The 22,405-nt window shown below is 36.3% G+C and overlaps 1 protein-coding gene across 1 annotated transcript in view; it reads right to left on the minus strand.

Annotated features, from left to right (window-relative positions):
• Spta1 (spectrin, alpha, erythrocytic 1) overlaps positions 1-22,405 on the minus strand; it is a 72,802-nt gene that overhangs the window by 1,997 nt on the left and 48,400 nt on the right. The window contains exons 38-50 of the mRNA XM_013522277.1: positions 21,209-21,329; positions 20,500-20,621; positions 19,529-19,661; positions 14,284-14,382; positions 13,409-13,571; positions 12,717-12,793; positions 9,347-9,556; positions 5,748-6,044; positions 4,822-4,934; positions 3,631-3,648; positions 2,450-2,501; positions 1,160-1,347; positions 198-251 (exon numbers count right to left, since the gene is read on the minus strand). Coding sequence (XP_013377731.1) covers positions 198-251; positions 1,160-1,347; positions 2,450-2,501; positions 3,631-3,648; positions 4,822-4,934; positions 5,748-6,044; positions 9,347-9,556; positions 12,717-12,793; positions 13,409-13,571; positions 14,284-14,382; positions 19,529-19,661; positions 20,500-20,621; positions 21,209-21,329 — 1,647 coding nt within the window. The remainder of the gene's footprint in view (positions 1-197; positions 252-1,159; positions 1,348-2,449; positions 2,502-3,630; positions 3,649-4,821; positions 4,935-5,747; positions 6,045-9,346; positions 9,557-12,716; positions 12,794-13,408; positions 13,572-14,283; positions 14,383-19,528; positions 19,662-20,499; positions 20,622-21,208; positions 21,330-22,405) is intronic.

The raw sequence follows: 22,405 nt of genomic DNA on the forward strand, positions 1-22,405 counted from the left end.
ATTATATTAATATATTATTAATATAATATAATTTATAATCATAATATATTATATTATAACTAAATTAATTACCATATGTAGATTTTGATTTAAGATTCCATCAAATCACACACAGAGAGAAAATTATTAGTTATTTACAGACTTACTCTGAATGACCTGGAAAATAAAGAACCAGTTAACTATAAAGTTATACTCACTTATAGGTGGTGCTAAACTCCTTTAGTGTGTCCTCGCTCACACCTATGGTATCCCTGAAAGGAAAAACATGAATTAACCATGAGATAAAACAGCAGAATAGCAAAAGATACGCTGCAGGAAAGACAGAAGAGTATTGATAGCTAATATGCTATTTGATCATCTTGTTCAGAGGTTGGTAATCTATACCCCATGGCTCAAATCCAACTTGTCACCTATAACTATGCAGTCCATGAGCCTAAAATTACTTTTACATGTTTAATATGGTTGAAAATCATCAAAAGAAGACTTTTGTGGGATGTAAAAAGGACATTAGATTCAAATTTTAGCATCCACAAATTAAGTTTTATTGTAGCAGCCATGTTTATCCACTTACAAATTGTTTATGGCTACTTTTCCAGTGTGTTGGCAGAGAAGAAAAATCAACATAAATCTCATGACTCCTAAAGACTAAATTATTTTAAATAAGAAGTTTTACAGAAAAAAGTTTCCCAATTCCTGATCTTCATAAAAAATACTGCCCCAAATTTATTGAGACCTAAGCTGCTTTGCTATAGTTAATTTATCTCAGATAAAAATGGTTTTTGTCTTTTGGTCTATTAGGCCATATTCTGAATATTTTTCCATTCTAAATATTATATTCTGAATGGGATTTTACAAAAGGGAGGTTTTCTGAAAGGACTACAAAATATGGTAAAGAGACTCTGAGAACTGGATGGAGGAACCATTTGTTCAGTTAGATGAGTAGAATTGGTGAGAGGGACACCTCTCTTCTTTCACGATAGACCTCAGTACAAAGAGCAGTAGTCCCTCTTTGGGGAAGTGAAGAGAGAAAATATTGCCTTTGGAGTTAAGCATGTGATCTCTGAAGCAGCTCTTCAATCTGGTACCCCATACACTAGCCCTTAGTTATGTACCTGCTACCCCTGTACCCTTCCCCACACTGGCTATGGACCCTCAGTACTTGGCTTGGATCTGTTGCTCCAGATTGTGTTGCATCCGCATTCCCAGCTGATGGAGCTGGTCCCACTGCTGGGCCAATCCAATGGTGCTGTATTTTATGTCAAGGATCAGAGCCTCCTCCATGCTGTCCCCTAGGTCCTCAATCTTGGTTAGCTGACGCTTCATTGCTTGGATCTCCTTCTGCTTCCTCTAGAAAAAGACAGAGAAAAGAGTCAGTATTCCAGTCACTGGCCCTAAACCTAGAAATGGGAGAGAAGAAAAAAGGCTGATGGGTTTGAGTTTCCTTTTCAGTTCTTTTCAGAGATTTTCTTGTCCTCTATAAAAAATAAACAATTCATGAGCACCATCTCATTTATGTTTTCCTCACTTGTAAAATAGTGATAGATTTAGTTGAGTTGATCCCTGCAATTCTCATATGATTTAAGATGTAAACTGAAGAATTAATGATGTTATAATGCAGATGAAGAAGAGTAGGACACCTAGGACTCATGTATCACTAGATTCCTGTGGTCTGCAGTGTGAATTATCTGAATCATCAATTGTGGCTGAGTTCTAAGGTTCAGCTAAGCACTCCAGTGTTCACTCCTGGGCTTCCTTTATCAGTTCGGGAAGATATATATAGTCTGCTACTGCCAATCAACCCCACCATATGCAAAATTGCTGCATCCTACCTGTGAGTTCTAATGAGAAGATATGGTTTCCCAAGGATAGGAGGGGCAAATTGGGTCTGCTGACAGTGAGGTGCATGTGAAAAAACTTTAAATGTTATAAGGCTTGTTTCCCTCAAAGATCAACCATACCTGGCATCTTATTCTACTTTCATAAGGCAGAAATTGAATTTAATTATTTTTTTCTGAAAGAAGGTAATATTGAGAAACACTGTTCTAGTACATGGCTGCATTAAATTTTTCGGAGACTACCTAGATTCAATTATATCATTTTATCACTTAAGATAAAAAACAAAATTTGTTAATGTCCCTCATTACAGTCTAGAACTGTTCATATCTGCTCTCTTACATAATCATTGAAGCAGCTCTTTAATATCAGTTTTATCTCTATTTTATACAGAAATAAAAGTTCAGAAGTTTTAAATAAATGGAAGGTCCTTATCCAAGAAGTGGTGGTCTGCGGCTTAAAATGCAAATGGATGACAGGGTTAGCAGGACAGCCATGACTTTTTAACTGTAGGTGATATTTACCTAAAAACACCACCAAGTTGCTTTTAAGTAGTTCCTCTTGCCCTTTTTATAATTCTAGCAATGTCTTCAGATAATGAACAAACTTTACTTACTTTATTTGCCTCCAGTTGGGATTCCAGGGTTCCTGTTTCTTTGAGCAAAGATCTAATTAAGAAGCAAAATGAAACATTATTCCTAATATCAGAGATCAATATTTCATGCATATATACCAACTAAAAACTCCTACATTTCTCTTTCCACTTTTTACAAATAATATAGTCTTTATTTTTTATTATTTTACCTGATTAGCACATGTGTGTAATATAGAATGTTTATATTCCTTTTTACCTGATTAGCACATGTGTGTAATATAGAATGTTTATATAGAATGTGTGGGAAGTTCACACATACACATCATACATCTTAATTCCTTTTTGAACTCCTTTCCCTCTCCTTTCAACCCCTTCCTTTTCTTTTTTTGGTACATGTTTGCAGTACACAGTGCTTACATTCTCTGTGTGCATTTATCAAAGACAGAAGGGGGTAGAGAGATCCATGGAGGAGGAAGGGAAGTATAAGGGATGCAAAAATAGCACTGTGATGAGTTATACATGAGATCTTTATGAAATGATGCTTCAGAAAGACAAATTTTTAGAATCAAATCCTTCTGTGTTCAGCATCTTTCTAGTTTCATGAGAAAGGAGGTAAAACCTACCCCATTCCTTCTCTGCCTGGAAGAAGGCTCTTACATGACTCTTATAATTCTATTGTGCATAACAGTCATACTTGGTATCCATGTGGGATTTGCCCTAGTAACCTTGCAGATACCACAATGGAGGATACTCAAATCCCTTACATAAAATGACACAATATTTTCATAAAACCTACACACATCCCCCTTATATTTTAAATCATCTACAGACTACTGACTTATAATACCTAATACAATGCAAATGGTAAATAAATAGTTGTTATACTGTATTGTTTAGGAAATAAAATGAGAAAAAGCTGTACATTTTCAGTATAGATACATTTTTTTTGAATATTCTCCATCTACGTTTGGTTGAATACGAAGATTCAGACCCAGTGGATACATACAGCCATCTTTACACACTTAAGTGATATAGGCAAGGCTCCACTGACTGGAGTTTAGGAACAGAGAAAAACAAAACAGGCTTCTTTTTCTTTAGGCACTCTCAGATCAGGATGGCATAATCATACCTCAGTAATAAGCCCTCTTTAATTAATACTTCTACAAAATATAAGCAAATAGAAATGATAACAAAATACTGACCCATCCAGAAAGTAAGACCTGGGGCAGGGAGGACCAGAACAGGAATCAGAAAAGAAAAAAGGAAAATCATTTGTTAACATGGATTACTTCAATGGACATTATTTCATCAGATTTTAAGTCCCCTGTAGCCACAAAATATGACCCTGTTCACAAGTCTCAAAATATCACCTACTCTGAGAAGCTCAGCGCCTTCCGTGAAGCACCTTGCTTCAGGGAAAAGAGCACAGATGGCAAAGGGCATGATCTTCACTGTGGGCAGACTGCCAGGTATGATAAAGAGCCCCAAACTGGAGACAGAGGAAGATGTATGGGTTCTGCTAACTGCAGCTGGGTTGTTTTTTTTTTGTTTGTTTGTTTTGTTTTGTTTTGTTTTAGGCATGATAGAAGATTTCTTGTTATTCGGTATTGTTTATCCTTATGGATGAGTACGTAGGAACAGTATACATCATGGATTGGCTAGCCACCGCTTTTACCCTCAAAACACCACAATGCTGGCCCACTCAGTGGGCACACAGTCCGATAACCTTGAGCATTTTTCTAATGCGTTACTGTGTTCCTCTTTTCCAGATCTTTTACCAGAAGATGTGACAAATGCTGCCTTCATGTAGAGAACATTTTGCACCTGATACAAGCAATTAACCTATGTTATCTCACTTGCTTTTCATTACACCTTTACTAGCCACATAATAACATCATATTAGGTGTTCCCAGTATATTCTGTTTCTGGTGGTGCTAGTAATACATATGTGACCTTGAGCAAATCAATTTATCTACTTTTCTTTCCACATTTGGATGCAGAGGAAATGAAATCTGCTCTGTGCACTCTTCAAGGTTTCCCTGAGAGTAATACAGTGAATATGGAAGTGCTTTTTGAGTGCAGTGTGGCATCAAACATAAAGATTATTAGTTTAGATTATAATCATAGGCAACAGAAGGAAAATTGAGAGTGTTCAGATAAGAACAGTGAAAGTTGTAAAATGGGCGGCAGGATGAAATTTCCATCTCCTGATTTTGGAAAGATTGATTCAGAGCAGCCAAGTCCAAATATAAAGCACAGTCAAGATGCGGTGATTTGGAGACAGAGCATATGCTGTGAAAGTCTGCAGACTCCCCTTTAGGTGTATAGGTCACCCCTTTGGCAAATATCGTGTATGACATAAGGGCTATGGGCTTGGAGGGAGCCCAGCAAACCTGGTCTCCTGGATCCATTGAAGGAAGGCACTGGCATTCTGCTCAAATTCTTGGCACATCTCAAAGTTCTTGACCTGCCTTTCCTCTTCCTTTTGCAGCTCCTGCTCCCGTTCCTAAAAACCACAGACAGTAGGGCTTATAATGAAGGCTTTTCTTTGCCATAAAAAAAACCCAATTAACAGTCTCAAGTACATATCCCTGTCCTAGACATGACCTGCCTTTAGTGTGCATGTGCTTAAGTGGTCACATTTCTCCCTGCCCACCTCTTCTTACCTCAAAGATGTGGAGATAGCCCACTTCATTCCCTGTAAGTACTTATGGGAGTATATGGGACCAAGTCCAGTAACAAGTAAACTGGTAATGAAAGCAAACATCCCTTCTCTCAATCTCTTTTCTCTGATTCGGGGAGAGGGTGACATTAAACTTAAATGAACACATAAGCTGACATAAGGGGAAAATACGTAAGTAATACGAGTGGTTGTAAAACATGGCACCATAACATTTTTTTTTTGCTATGTAGAAAACATTTCCTAGTTTGAATATTGAATATTACAGAGAGACAAAAATTAAAGATAGACACATAAAAGTCACATTGGGAGGGGCATCTAAGTCAAGGAATATCTTGGATAGGGAGATACATAGGGCTTTTAAATTTTTTTATCATGACTGAAACCACATATTGAGCTTTTAATTATTTTATTGAATCATACAACTATGGCCCTATCCACACTGTGGGAATGAGGTGCACCTATTGTGACACAGGTACACACAGTTCTCAGTCTTTCCTAGACAGTCTCACTTGATGTCTGCTGTCTCAATATAATTATGAACAGTCTTCCTTTCCCAAAAGTTCCCCAACTTGGACAAGGAATGAAGCAGTCAGGCTCACTGTAGATCCCAGTCTCTGTTGTGCCCACACAAATTACCTGGATGACTTCAGACAAGTGTTTCCAGACCCTTTCAAGCACCTCTACTGTTAGCCAGGTATAAGGGCTGGAAGGCACATTTAAGGCCTTAATCTTCTTGTCAAGCTCTAGCAAATATTTGAAGTCTTCTTGAGACCTAACCATGGTGGCCATAAAGGCCTCATGGTCCTTCTGCTGCTGCCGAATTTCACTGAGGGAGCCACAGTGCACAGGCTCTGACAGGTCCTCCTCGGCATTCTCACACCAGTTGTTGAAAGTTGATGCCTTGTGTGCAAACTCCATGAACAGCTCCTCAGCCTTCAGAGAGAAAGAGGACACTATTATCTGTCCTGGCAAATCCCCTCAGCAGTAGAGAAGCTTGAGGGTAAAAATCATAACTATTTTGAAATATTTGCAAGGCCAGCCCTCTAAAATGATAGAGCAAAACCCAGCAGGGACCATGGGAACCTGTGGATGGACTTTTAGTCAGAGAATCAGCTCTGGGCTTAGCATTTCTTCTTTGTGTGAAATTAGTCAAGTCTTCCATCATTTACAAAAGAAGAGACTGAATGACTTCTACATTTATTTCAACTATAAGTTCTAAGTGTGTTAGGGGTACTTTTCAATTGTGTGATTTCTTGCTCTAAAGTCTGTGCTCCAGTTCTACCTTGCTTACAATAAACATGCAGAAATAGGTGTTACCATGGTGTGTACCTGAAATGTCTCCCAGAAGACTCATAGGTTCAGAGGTTGGGCTTATAGAAGGTGGTTGATTCATGAGGTGGTGCACTGATCAGTGGATTAATCCCTGGATGCCTTCAGAGCTAGCTGTGCTCTTAGGAGGTGAGCTTGTTTGAAGGTTGGTCAGTGGGGCATGACCTAGAAGGGTATATATCTCCCTCCCCAGTTGCTTCTTTTTCTCTTTGCTTCCTGTCTGCCATGGTCTGAGCATTTTTCCTCTGCCAGGCCCTTCCACCATGTCTATCTTGGAGTTAGTCAATCAGAGACTCTAACCATGAGTCAAAATAAACTTCTCATCCTTCAGTTTTTGGGTGTCCCATATTTTGTCCCAAAGGCAAGAAAGTGATGAAGACAGGTGTTGAATAAATAAATGGAAAATCATTGAATAAACAAACCACATAGGTTTGTTTTATCCTTTACTCACTTCCTCTTTTTCTCATCCAAATTTCTGCAGACCAAAGCTGCTGGCATCTCTTGGACTACAGTAAGTCGTTTTCCTGAATTCCTTTTTAATCTTACTCAGATCTCATTTTATGCCTGAGGCTTTTCAAACCACTCCTTCAATCCATTTCCTACATTGTGACCTACATCCTTAGCATGAATCCATGTATCCCTATATTATTGCCTGAAACTATCCACATACTTTGAATGACTCCACATTGTCTATTTTACTGAAAGAGAGAAAAGACATGAATTGTTTGGCACAACAGATAATCAGAAAAAGTTTTAGATTTAGAATTCATCATAGATTTTGGGTCAGCAGATTGTATTTGTAAGATTTGTCTGGAGAGAATAACAAAATGAATTGTCTCCCCCCTGCCAAACAAAAGGGAGTTGAAAAGAAAAGAAATTGTCTAAATGGAGGAAGAATGACAAGGTATCACATCATTACCTCCTACTGGTTATTAATTTCTCTAATTTTTATGCTAAAGTAAAACAAATACAGAGAAAGTTAACATGGCTTTTACACAAGAACATGAAAACCTATAAAGGACTTCATATTACTTTTCTAATATAGATTGATTGAGTATTTTATAAACATTTGATAATCAAGAAATAATATAACACAGCCCCTTAGTCATTTGAAAACTAAGCAAAACAGTAAAAAAACTGAAGACTTCCTCTATAGAATGTACTCTGCAAACTTGACCATTTGATGGTTTTACTTTTTGTTTTAAGATTTATTTCTGTAGTCTTACATCCCTGAATAGATTAGCAATTAAGTAAAGATCCAGAATGACTGACATTTACTTGTGTGTTTGTTCTCAAATTTCTCTAACTCCCTGCCTTTACTTATTGCCAAAATTCATTATGTGTGAGGTGTGTTCAGTAACTTCACTGGCCATCCTGATTTCTTCTAAATATTAATAAACTCTATGATCAACATCCAATGCCTTAACAGCCATTCTTAAGGAGAAAATTTTATTCACTTACATTTACATAGAACTTATTTATACTGCAGTTTTAGAATTTAGCTGTTTAAACTGAAAATTTTAGATCCAATATCTCTCTTTCTTAGTATATTTTTTAAAATAAAAAAGGAAAACATATTAACAGACAGACATCCATTTACAAAATAGCATAAGAACAACACAAACAAAACAGAGTTACAGACAAAGTTGTAGGAAATTAACCATGATTGTTATATTGCTTATTGATATCTTCAAAGTGGTTTCTCAGGAAAGCAAATAGAGACATACAAGATTGATCAAACAAGTAATCACTAACTGTTCCTTTCTGTAGAGCAATAGAAGACAGTAGTACAACCATGTTAGCTATCTTGTACACACATATTTACATAATTTTCCCTTCTTTCCCTTCTCTTTTCCCACACCTCAGTTGCCTTTTACTTTTGAGCATTTTCTGTTCATTTCACAATTTCTATCATACCTCCTAGTTTTTACTCACTCTTTCAGTTCTTACACTAGTGAGAAAATATGATGCTTACACATGCAGGTCTGATTTATTTCATTTATGAGTATGGTCTCTAGTTGTGACCATTTACCTATAAAAGTCTCGAGTTTATCTTTCTTTATAGCTGAGTAATATTCCATTATATAGAAGTACCACGATTTTTTATCTAGTCCTCAGTGGATGGACATTTGGGTTGCTTCTACAATTCAGCAATTACAAATTGCGCTGCTAGGAACATAATAACACAGAAAGGCAGGTGAGTAGGGCAATACTATTCTATTTCTTAAACAGAAGCAAGGTTCTACATGTTACGTGACACATGTAAGCTTTCTCACCTAGGAAAGCCAATTCAAGGGAATTTTAGAGCAAACTTTCTGATTACCTGTCGAGTGCTCTTTTTATGTTGTCTAGATTAAAGTACAAGGATGAATTTAAACCCTTCCTGCCTTCATTGTATCATGTACAAAGGCTTTTGACTGCCTTGTCCTGTCCCCTTTTCACACTGACATTTGTCTGACATCTATTTCAACTCAGTTCATTTTAAAAGACATCCTTTCTATCCAGATACAGTGTTACATCCCTGTAATCCCAGCTACTTGGCAGGTGAGGCAGAGGGATTGCAAGTTTAAGGTCAACCTGGGCAATTTAGTGAGATCCTGTCTTAAAATAAAAAGAACTAGAAGGGCTGGCAATGCAAATGAATGGTAGAGTGCTTGCTTGTCATGTATAAAGCCCTAATTTCAATTATCAGTAGTGCAAATAACAAACAATAAAAGCACCTCATGAATCCAGAAAACATGAACTCTTTTTCACTCAATGAGAATATCTTCTCGATGCTTTTCAATGCCCAAGACTATGTAGATATTCCAAGCAATGTTTCCAGCATTTATTTTTGAACCCCATAGCTAACATCTAGACAACTGAGGTGACATTATGCCTTGTCATTTTTCTTTCCTTCTTTTTACCTGCTGTAGAGGCAGCTGCTTCTCCTGTAGTTTCTGTCTGTGAGCTGCAGCAGCTTCCTGCAGCTGTTCCCAGTGCTTCAACAGGGAAGCATGGCGCTCCTCAATGGCTTTGGCCTGGCTGTGCTGACCAGCTACGTGTTGGTCCTTGAGGTCAGTGATCTCAGAAAGTTGTTCTTGCTGGAAGCTCTGAAGACTGGCCTCCAGAGTGTCCTGCAAAACAAACAAACAAACAAAACAGTAGTACATAGGCTAAGAATGGGAAAATACTACAGGTCCTAAGGGTCCATTCTAAACCAGAATATAGTTCCACCATGTTTCTAAACATGGGCAAGATGATGGGTAGATAAGAATTAGGATGGCAACTAAGAATAACAAAATGTAACTAAAAGTTATAAGTGAATCATTGGAGTTGAAATTATGCTTACTTTCTACTGTATGCATATTTTGTCTTCAATCTTTTTTTTTTTTTTTGAACCAGAAATCAAACTAAGGACCTTGCACAAACTAACAAGAACTCCTACCTGTGGAAGTTATGCTAATAAAGTGTTTGTATAAAATTGATGTCAAAATCACAAGATTGAGGAAGTTCCGTTTCCAGCTTTAATAGAATGGCTTATATTGGACTAATTCTGACTGTGAGAATAATTTTGACAACTACATAAAAATGCAAATAGAAAACAAAACAACTGAATGAAAGGGATCTGAATGCACCTTAGGTAGTGTTAAAGTTTGTGTCTTGATATCCCCTCCCCAAAGCCTCAGGCATCATAGCTTTTTCAGCGGTGGCTGAATCTAGATTGTATGATGTTGAGATTAAGGGTATATGATTATCAAATCAGTCCACTGATTGGTTGAGCACTGCCCTAATCCCAGTAGTCTGAATAAAATAAAAGGGTCAGAAAGATGTTGCTAAACTCTCTTGTTGCTTTTGCTTTCTTCCACTGCCAGGAATGGTTGCCCCTCTGCCGTGTGTCACTCTGTCTTGGAGCCAGTGGATTATGTACTGAAACCTTTACAAACTGTGGGTTAAATAAGCCTGTCCTTCCTTAACTTGTGGATGTTGACCATTTTGTCTCAGAAACATGAGAAAAGTGACTAACACAGACAGGTACAACTCAAGAGCCCAGCATTTCAGACAGAAAGGAGTAGGACCGAGTAAGGGTCCAATTGTCTCCAATTTTCCCTTTGAAGTATAACCTTTACAGGGTAAGTGGCAGAGAAGAAAGTGTCTCTCAGAGTTTGACAATCCTATGGAGATAAAAAAAAAAATAAGCACACTGGAGTGTTGAAGAAACCAGAAAAAGCCATTAAAAGGGAAATGCAGAAAATTAGGTGGAATATTGCACTGTCTTTTCCTCTCAAGAAATTTTACATTTCTAAACTGTATACGACATAAGTTCTAGGAAGAAACAGTAGCTGAGACTCTAAGATGCAAAGTAGGTTTTTGTGGTATCAGACTGAAAACTTCAACAGCCATCAAATAGAAGCAATTCTGGTTCTAGGACTACAGCTGAAACCTCAGAAATCCTTCAGGAATAGGAACAATCGTAATGCATACAAGTCCACAAACAAAACAAAACAAAATAAATTGACCCTGAAACTACTTTGAATTACTACAATCCCAGAAGAAAAAGTGGGGAGGGGAAAAGTTGTTGAATTATAGCTTTAAACCAAAATTCATGTTAATTTCTTTAAATGTAAGTGATTTTTCCAATAAAAATCATTAAAATAGAAAAATTCAGTAATACTCAATTTTACACAATATACAATATTTACAGGACATACATGTAATTTAAATGCAAAAATGTGTAGAAATAAATCCTAAAGTATGAAATAGATATACACTGCAAATATTAAAAGAGAAAGTATAGTACATTAATATCTGAAAAAGAGGACATAAAAAATGTTATTAGGGAAAAAGAGGAACATTCTATAAGAAAAATATCAATTCATCAAGATCATTCTACATGTCAGAACAACTTTTAGACTAGACTAAATGATGTAAAAATAATAATATATTTTTAAAACATAGTTAACAACCAAAATCTGATAAATATAAACTGATGTGAAATACATATTCTTTTAAGATATATGCTTAATATTTACAAGCTTAGAGCTTCTAAAATAATGAATATTTTCAAATCAAAGTAAAATTAAACTATTGTTTTGTTTTTTTTGTTTTTGGTTTTTGGTTTTTCTCCGGTACCAGGAACCGAACTCACGACCTTGCGCCTGCCAGGCAGGCGCTTTTGCCGCTGAGCTAAATCCCCAGCCCCAAAATTAAACTAAATATAACTCAGAATATCAGAAAATTTCCACAGCTTTGGAAATTGAACAATACACTGCCAAATAATTAATGGACCAAAAGAATTTAAAGTAGGAATATCAGAAAGAGTTTGATTAAAACTCCACAATATTTGTGGGAAACAGCTGAATCTTTGCAGAGAAACATAACTGAAGCTTATATCCTCATATACATAAAAAGAATAGCTGAATTTTGATCATATAATTGTCCTTCTTTAAAAGATTAAAAACAAAAAGCAAGAATGTTAAGTTAATCTCAAAAAATACAAGAAAATGATAAAAATATAAAATATATTGCTCCATTTTGGATATGAGTTAATTGTGTTCACCAAAGGTTCATGCATTTGATCTTCAGCTTAATGAGGATGGTGTGGAATCTCTAAGTGGCAAGGCATAAGGGAAGCCCTTAGGTCCACTGGAGGCTGCTCTCAGAAGGGACCAGGGCTCTGGCTTCCTACTTGTAGATGTGCTCTGTTCCTTCCACCCTTGTTCCTGCCATCTTCTTTGGGGTCTTCAGTATACTCTTTGGACTTTCACCATTAAACTGTGTGCTAAATAAAACTATTTTCTTTGTAAAATTAGCTTTTGTCAGGCATTTAATTATAACAAAAATGGACTAGTGCAGACATTAATAGAACACAAAAATAAACAGATAAAACAAAGAGCCCAATATTGCTTTTTGGAATTGGAAAGATTTGGAGATGAGGAGAAACAGGATGAAAGGAGAAGTAAAAAGGATCAAAGTACAATATGTACATATACCAATTCCCTATGATGGGCGTATCCATGATGTATTTACAACTTATATAACACTAAAAAAAGAGGAGAAAAAAATGTTGGTTCTCCAAGAAATGAACAAACATTTAACAGCAACATTAACGTAGGAAAGAGAAAGAGTAAGGGAGAGAGGAGAGAGACAAAGACAGAGACAGAGATAGAGACAGAGACAGAAACAGAGAGAGACAGAAACAGAGATAGACAGAGACACAGAGAAACAGAGATGAACATCCCTGCAGTGTGGTGCTGGACCTTCCTGGCACCTGAACACACTGCAATCTGTTCTCACCTGTTTTGCCAGTGGCCCGAGAAAGGCAGTGAGGTCTGCACTATTGCCTTTGTTCTTCAGGCTTGCTTCTTTCTCCCCTATAAAGCAAAGAAGATTAATGAAAAGATAAAGACGATTGTCCTTATGAGCCATGGTAAATGATTATTTATTTACAATAGCCAACAAAGAAGTCTTTTGATTCTCTTAGATTGAAGCGTGTGTGTTCTAGGCAACTCACTGGAACATAGGAGCATTAATGAACAATGGAATGCTTTTTGTCCTTATATAGGGTAGAACTGACTAAGACAGAATTAGGGCCAAGAGAAATTTTGCATTCTATTAAAATAAAAAGGGAAATTGCTTATCAGACATAAATTATGAGTAAATCACATGATGTAGCTTAATTCCTAGAATGCTTTGTGATGGCTTTTGCTTACTGTGTGTTAAATTTCCCTTTTCCCAAAATGTGTTCCATGGAATTGAGACACTTAGTTCCTCTATCAGATTTTTGCATGTGTGTGTGTGTGTGTGTGTGTGTGTGTGTGTGTTCCTGAGTACAACTGCCTCCAGAAAAGATAAGGGTAGATAGAGTGATTAGTAAAGAAAAAATATCTTTTTACCATTGCAAGAGAAAAAGCCTTAGAGAACATTTTGTAAATGCAATTTATTAGTATTTCTTAATTTCAGTAGGTGCTGGCCCTGGCATATCACACCTATCCAGGACTCTGCCACATCAGCCTTCCAGTTGAACTGCTGTAAGACAAGATCATCTTCCAATTGCAACTTCCAAGCCTCTAGTGCCTTGTCCAGAGAAGCAATCATTTCATTCAGAGCTGCAATCTTCGCAGAAATTGTCTCCTTGTTCTGACTTTCCTCCTGCAACAGCACGTTGAAGAGAAAAGAGAGGTCAATGTACTGATCCATGTCCAGAGCTAGAAATGCTAATTTCCTAAGTACCATTAAGAAGCTCTCATCTCTTTGATCCTAAATATATAACTACCTTCTCTAGCTCTAGTGTAATTATTCCATTATTCAATCATCTCTAAAAAGTTATTTTTGTTTCAGAATTTAAAGGATCCTATGTTTGTGCACATAAATGTGATCTTAGTTGATGTAAGCTTCTCACATGTACGGTGCTATCTCTGCTTAGGAGTCTTCATATAGAACTCAGATTAATGAGGCTTTGTAAGAATAACATTTAAAAATGATTCTCAAATTACAGTAAGGTTGCTTTGTGGTCCTCCTCCTTGAAGACTTAGAAGGAAATTTCTTCAGTTTATTTTAATACTTTGTTTTTGGCCAAACTCAGTAATAAGGTCCATATAGGGCAGCAAATCAACAAAGGATTTAAGGAAGTTGAAAAGGTACATATAGAACTTTTAAAAAATATTTTGCATAAAACAGCAATTGAGTAGATAATGAATTGCTGGCAGTAGCAACAATAAGAAATAATTTAGAATAGAATGCTAAAGTTCTACATGTGGGTTTATCAGTGTTCAAGAACACTTCACAATTCGCCATGCTTTTTATATTGGAGCCACAGCTCTTTGAAATGGAAGTTTGACTTGGAATCCCTGGATGAGCTCACCTTATTCAGGATGTCTTCTCCTCGTCCACAGATGTCTTGCACTCGGGTCTTATGAACAGCAAAGTCACTAGCCAAAGCTTCGTGCTTCTTTAGTAGGTTCTACATAAATGAGTCAGTAAAAATCAGAAAGTCCAAGTCTGGAAAAACTGTCTCTACCCACAATCAAGCTCACTGTGATGCTCTACATATGGGTTAGTTCAGCTAAGTTGGCAGACTACATGAATGCCCACTTGCCCTGGAACCATTTTACTAAATTCATCTCTCTCAAATCTCCCTTTATTAAAAAGGATAATCTTACTGGAAAAAAGAAGAGTCAAAAAAATACAAATGTCACTGTATTTAAATTACTATGTGACAATAACCTTTTTTGATATGGCAACAAACTAGACAAACTAGAAGAAATGGATGAATTCCTACAAACATACAGTCTACAAAGAATAAATCAAGTGGAAAAGTCCAAGTAGTCCAATAAATTATACAGAAATTGAATCTGGAAACAATAACTTCTCAACAAAGAAAATCTCAGGACCAGATGGCTTCACTGATGAATTCATTCAAACATTTAAAGAATTAATTCTAGTTCTCAAAAAACTATTTCAAAAGACTGAAGAGGAAAGAACATTACCATATTCCATTTATGAGATTTTGATAACAATGGCAAAAAAGAAAGGAAAAAATAAGGGCTAATATCTTTGATGAGCATATATACAAAAATCCTCAATGAAATACTAACAAACTGCATCCAATAGCTTATTAAAAAATGTACAACATGATCAAATGGGATTTATTCCTAGAATACGAGGATAATTCAACATATGCAAGTCAAAAATATGATATACTACATTAACAGCACAAAAGACAAAAACAATCATACAGTCAACTCAATAAATAGAAGAAAGCATTTGAGGAGCTTCAGTGCCCTGTCACTATAAAAATTCCTGAAAAATTAGATAAAGGATGTTACACCAACATGATGCATCATACTGCATATTAAAAAAACAATAACTAACATGACACTCAATGGTAAAAAATGGAAAAGATTTTTTTTTAGGGTCAAGAACAAGGTAAAGACGTGCATTCTTGTTACTTCTATTCAACATTATACTGGAAATCTAACTCAGAGTAATAAAGAATCTAAATCACGAAGGAAGAAATAAAATTGTTTCTATTTGCAAAGCATATGATGTTTTCCAATAAAAAAGAAAACTAGTAAAACAATCATGAAAGTTCAAGACAAAAATTAACTCATAAAAGTCAATTGTACTTCAAATATTTGAAATATTTGAAGAGGAAATTAAGAAAGCAGTTCTTTTTATAATTGAATTTATAATATTTGAAAATGGATTTTGCCAGTGAGGGTAAAACTTGTACACTGACAACCACATAAGACTGAGGAAAGAAATTAAAGATACAAACAGTGGAAAGATATCTTGGATTCATGGATTGGGAGATTCAATATTGTTAAAATGCCCATACTACAAATAATCTATAGATTCAATGCACTCATAAAAATTCTACTGGTATTTTAACAGATACAGAAAAATCAATAATTTATCTGGCACCAGAAAAGACTTTGAATAGCCAAATTGATCCTGATAATACTAAACAAGAAGAAAGAATCACATTTCATGATTTCTAAACATATTGCAAAGCTCTAGTAATGTAAATAATATAGTATAGGCATACAGAAGGACATAGGTCTATGGAACAGAAGGGATATCCCATAAATTAAACCATGAATACACCTTCAACTAATCTTTTACAAATCTCAAAAATATACAATGGAAGAAAGACAATCTCTCTTAAAAATCGTTCTGGGAAAATTAAATTTTCACTTGTAGAAGGAGGAGGTTGGACTCTTCTCATATATAGTACAAACCAACACAAATAAATTAAAGTCATAAACTATACAACTCCTGAAAGGAAATAGAAGGAAAACTAAATAACATTGGTTTTTGCTACATTTATATGAATCCAACACCAAAAGCACAAGCAACAAAAACAAAAAGTAAGACTACATCAAACTGACTAGCTCAGCACAGCAGAGGAAACAATGGAGTGAAAAATTGAGCTGCAGAATCCAAACCATTTATCTGATAAGGGATTTGCCATATATATATATATATATATATATAATATATATATATATATATGAAATTGCTTAAATAAATTCCAATCGATCAATCAATCAATGTGATAGCTATTTTTTTAATTTGTGATAACTATTTTTTCTTAGGAACTGGAAAAAAATGTCCACTAAGAAGGTATAAATGAGTTATATGAAAAGTACTCACTCTCATTAATTACTAAAGAAGTAAAAGTTAAACCTCAATGAGATGCCACTTCAGTCTTGCCTGGATGGTTATTATCAAATAATAAAAGATGACAAGTGTTAATGAGGATGTGGAGAAATTAGAACTCTGACACAGTGCTGGTGAAAATGTACAATGGTGCTGCTGTTATGAAAAATTCTTAGTGTTTCTTTAAAAAATGCAAATGGAACTACCAAATGATGCAGAAATCCTAATTCTGAGTGTTTATCTAAAAATATTGAAACATTGACAAGATATTAGTGGTAGTTGGATCCATCCCTGGGAACAGGGGAGCACACATCCGGGCGTGTCTAGCTGGGTCATAGCCTTGCGGGGGTCTATGTTGGTCCCTCACTCTTTCTTCACAGGCACTATTCTCTTTCTCTGTTTCCCAGATGCCAAGAACTAAGCATCTTTGCTCTACCAGGCCCTTCCACTGTGAGGTTTCTGCCTCAAAGCATCCTGCAACTATGATATTCCTTTAAGTTGTGGGTGGGAGGTTTTGTGTCTTGGCGATGGGAGAGCTGACTAATGCAGCACTCATACATTCAGTGAAGCACTACTCACAGTAGATAAAGTGTGGAAGCAACCTAACTGTCCATTGTCTACTGACGGATGAATAGATAAAGGACATGTTGTATATATGTATACTGGAGTATAGTTCAGGCTCATAGAAGAATTATGCAAACAATATGTGACAACAGAGATAGAACTCACATGCATTATACAGTATTAAGTAGGATGAATCAGTCATATAGAGAGAAGTACCACATAATTTTATTTATGCAAGATCAATTCATAAAAGATAGAAACTGCAGTTATGAGAGGTTAAGCAGAGGGGGAAATGGAACATTACTATCATCAGGAATAAATTTCAGTCAAATGAGAATTAAGTCTGGAGTTGTGTTTGATAGCCTTGTATCCATAGTCAGCAATAATGTGTAGGATGCTTAAGCATTTACCAATATAGCACATCTCATGTTAAATATTTTTATGAAAACAAAACAAAGCAAATCATCCACCGAGGAAAAGTTTAAAAGACCTAAAGAAACATTTCATTGTAAAATATACACAGGTGTGAAACACAAAAAATATAACCCAGCATTATCTACTAGGGACACGCACATTAAAACCACAAGAAGCTATCATTACACACTTATCAGAACCACTAAACTGAAAATAGCAAAAATATAAAATATCAGCAGAGACATGGAGAGATGTTGTCACTCAAGTATTGGTGGTGAGAGGGTAAAATGTTATAGACATTCTAGGAAACAGTTAAACTTTTCTGTTAACCTAAACTAGTGGTTGCTATGTGGCCCAGCAACTGGAATCCTGAACATTGGTCCCACAGGAATACTGACTTATCCTTGAATGGGAATTGCTATGTGGATATTTAAAAGAGCCTTTTTCAAAATAGCAACAGAGTAGAAACATTCTAAGTCTTTTTATAAAAATAAGTGGTCAGACTCTGGTGCACTTACACCATGATACTATCCATAATGAAAAGGAATGAACTGTGGTTATATACAAGGAATGAATTAATCACCCAAATAACCACGCTGAGTGAAAAATGCAACTTTAAAAAGCTTTATGGTATATGATTTCATCCAGGTAACTTTCTTTTTTTATCTTATTATTATTTTTTTGGTTACCAGGAATCAAGCTCAGGACCTCGCGCTTGCCAGGTAGGCTCTGTGCTGCTGAATTATATCCCTGGTTCATGTAACATTCTTAAAATGAGAAAGTTATAAAAATACAGAAAATATTAGTGGTTTCCAGGGAATAAGGATAGGAGAGGGATGAGAGAAAGAAGTTGTAGCTATAAAAGAACAGCAGGAGATATCACTGTGGTGACGGTCACATTCTGAATCTTAGCAATGCCAATGTCCTGCTTATGTTATTGTATTGCAGTTTTCTTGATGTTGTCATTGAAGGAAATTTGGTAAAGGATACATAGGACCTCTTTATATTATTTCCTTTTTTAAAGAGGAAAAAATAATAAAAGCAATGATACAAAATTTCAAAACAAGACAGTAGGAGAGTAACAAAATTTCAAAACAAGACAGTAGGAGAGTAGGAGTTAACACACTGCATATTTCTATCTTCAATATTGTTTGATCAATTTTTCATTCCTATATTTTGTAATATGAGCAACTATGTTATTTCTCAAAAACACATGTGAATCTATAATTCTCATAATAAAAAGTTTAAATGCTTAAAAAAGTAAGTGTTTGAGAATATTTGATACAAGGCCTTAAAATGCTTAAACAAATGCAGTGGTGTACATGTACAAGTTCCAGAAGACTTTTCCAAATAAGATAAGCTGATTATTTGAAAGACATATCACTTAAATGTTAACCTTTCATTCACAAGTTTAAGTCTTTCCTTATGTCATCAAATAAAAGTGAATTAATATCTACAGGAGTTCATAGTCAATGCTTGCTCATTTATTAGGAAATCCAGTCCTCATTTAAAAGAGTGCTTTTAAATTATGGAACTATTCTGTCCAATAGACACACTTAAATTATTATTCTAAGAAAACTATACTCTCGATCAGTGTTAATACATGAGGACTCTTTCTTAAGTAAATGTTATGTATGGATTTGAGGAAATCTTTAGAAAATCTCTCACAGGTAAGGGTTTTAGTAGGTAAGAAAAGCCCCTTCACCATGCTGTCTTTGGCTTATAGGCCACAGGTCCTGAACTAAGATTTGAGTTTTACCTTCTTGCCTTCTTGTTCTCATGACTTCAAGCAAGTCAGTGATATTTCCAGACCTTGATTTTTCATTATTAAAATTGGCAGAATTGTCCATATTGCACTCATGTCATTCTCCCACCAGGAGAGGTGTTGTAATTGTACAGGTGAAAACTACTTAAGAAAAGTTTCAAATTAAAGAGAGGAAAGTGGGCCCATCTTTCTGCTTCCTCACCTGAGTAGCAGTCAAGGTGCTTCCACAGTCCCCTCGGGCAGCCAGGGCTTCCTTCTCCCTGATCCACACTTCTTCTTCTTCCGCATCCTCCATGAACTGCAGGTAATGCAGAGACTCTTCCAGCCGAAGGCCCCTATGGCAGGGTGGTTAGCCAGATAAGGATAAAAAGATGCTGATGAGCAGTGGGGTTGGATGGTTCAAAGCCCACCAAGGATTCTCACAAGGCAGTCACAGCTGAACTGGGCCAGAACACAATCTGTTATGTGCCTACTACTGGTCGGTACTAGAGATCTTCTATGAAATGGTGGAGATTTCTACCCTGGAAGTTCAGTTTGGGGCATGATTTACTAAGAAACTTGATTGAAAAAAGAGAACCCCACTCAAACAAAAAGAAATGCTGAGACTTTGGAGTTGGAGAAAATTTGCAGTGATGCCAAGTGTCTATGCACAGCATCACTTTCTTCTTATATGATAAAGGTACCACAGAGCTAAAGGCTCTTTTTGTTCCTCAGGTAGAAACATCTTCCTATTGCCAACAGATGTGGGATTCTGGAGAGAAATTATTTTATATGCTGTATGGCTGTGTGGTTCAAATTATTTACGTGGCTGCCAGGAAGAGCAGTAAACCTCTACTCTTTCATTACAGATGGTGCACATAATATTAAAACTGGTGCAATGACATAAAACAGATCAGTGGATAATAATCTGGTATGTAGGATAACGCATGCATGAAATAATGGTAAAATATAGTTGCATTTAAATGCACAAGAAAAGCATTGCAGAATGCAGGCAGTGATTGTTTCTGCCTAGGGTAAATGGGAAGCTTCATGGAGGACTTTTGGAGCAGGAATGTATAAAATAAATAAGAAGTTGGGGAGAACAGTCAGTGCTGAAACTGGCCTAGTAATGCCCCCTAACACTGAACAACCTAAACCCCAAGGAGATAATTTGGCCTTTTATTCCCCACTCACCGAGTATGGGCCAACTCCTTGAGTTTCTTCCAGTGTTCAACAAACTGAGACATCCGCTCCTGGATCTCCTCTTGTCCCACAGCAGCCTTGTCTTTCAAGCTTTCTGCCATAGCCAGAACGTTCTGAAGAACAAACCCCGCTTGTGTCTCATCACTCCACACTCTTCCCCCATTTAGCTATAACCCCTGGCAAAGTATCTCATCCTGCTACTCTTTAGATCATGTCCTCAGGACTTAAGATGGTCCAGGAAATCCTGAGATGAGAAAGAGCTGCAGCAAGATCAATCATGCTAAACTTTCTCAGTATGTTGACAAATATCTCAGCACTTATTATCTAGGCTACACATCATGATCTACTTTAAAATTACTCATGGTCACACTGGGACTGCTGCCAGATCAGATTGAGAGACTTCCACCCCATAAAGCTCAAATACAGCTTTCCTCATTGTCCCAGCCAACATTTCCATTGTTAGTGAATGCCCAGTCATGTTAGAAGTGCTCCTTCCAGGAAAGAACATAGTTTTCTGTTCAGAACCTCCTATTTGCAGCAGACAAAACATGGATAAGTAATGAACGTTTGTGGTTGTGACTAGGTCACAGTGACTTTGGCATGCTACTTTCACATTTTGTACTATCATCTGCTTAACTAAAATACAAGGAATTTATACTAAGTTAGTTATATCTTTTCAGGTCTGATATTCTATTTCTACCTGGACAGCAGGTTCATGTGCCACCAGCTCCCCGTCTAGGCGTTTGTGCTTCTTCCTTAAGTTCTGAACATTCTGCAGATCCTTGCCATAATCTTGGGAGCTCACACGTAACAACTTCTCCCTGGGACCAAGAGAGAAAAAAAATAGGAAAATTTGGAGTTTAGACATCTCAGGTCATCAGAAAACAGCAATTTTCTAAGGGTATGTGTGTGGAGATATGTAAGTTCTGGAACACTGGTGCCAAAACCAAAATGATAAATAGTGGCAGAAGCTTTCAAGAAAAGTGCTAAATTCTGCTTGTACAAGTTAAAATAGCAAGGTGATCTCTACCACTGTATAACTGTAACCATGTTCCCATTAATCCCCGTAACCTGTGCATCTTGTGTTCTTTGCTCAAGAACACACGGTGATATTTCTCTGTTCAAGGAATGTGAATAATAAATGACTCCATGGCTTTTATTATTTTGTCTATTAAAATCAACAATGTTCAGGTGGAATGGGTGTAGAGTTGGTATCATGGAGTCATGGCAGTTTGGATGGCTCCAAGTGTAAGATGATAGAACATCACCATGAAGGAAAAAGACTACAGAAGTCATAAAATATTATGCTATTTTATGACTTCTGGGGTCCTGAAAATGTCCTAAGCATTGCTATACCAACTATGCTTCCTTCTAAATTCATTCATTACTCATAAAAATTAGTATATTTAAAGAAGAGAAAGGTGATGAGTCAAGTTAAATGGGAAGTGGGCAAACAGTTTGATTGGCTAAAATTTTCCCATATTTTTGTAACAAAAATAGGATTTATATGAAAACATGAGAGACACTGTATAACATTCTCTACCTGGTGTCTAAATCAGTGTCATATATGACACACTGGATATGGAAATATTGACAATGTTCTTGTCATCCTGGTAAGCTATAAGTGCCCAGATTATTCTCTGTATCACATGTTCCATGAACAGTGTAGAACAAACGTCTATAGTTTCTGAGCTTTCTTTCCAGCACGTGTGTGAAGAGTTTCCCAGTTCATCCATACTTGTCTTCCGCCATGCATCGAGTGGGGGAATTTGAAAAAAATTTTACATTAGCTCAAGACAAGTATGATTTAAAAGTTACATCAACTTCAAGAAATAAAGTTTTTCGGGGCTGGGGATTTAGCTCAGGGGCAAAAGCGCCTGCCTGGCATGCGCAAGGT

The sequence above is a fragment of the Chinchilla lanigera genome, unplaced genomic scaffold, assembly GCF_000276665.1.
Source record: "Chinchilla lanigera isolate Chin_1 unplaced genomic scaffold, ChiLan1.0 scaffold00067, whole genome shotgun sequence".
Classification (NCBI taxonomy): Eukaryota; Metazoa; Chordata; class Mammalia; order Rodentia; family Chinchillidae; genus Chinchilla; species Chinchilla lanigera.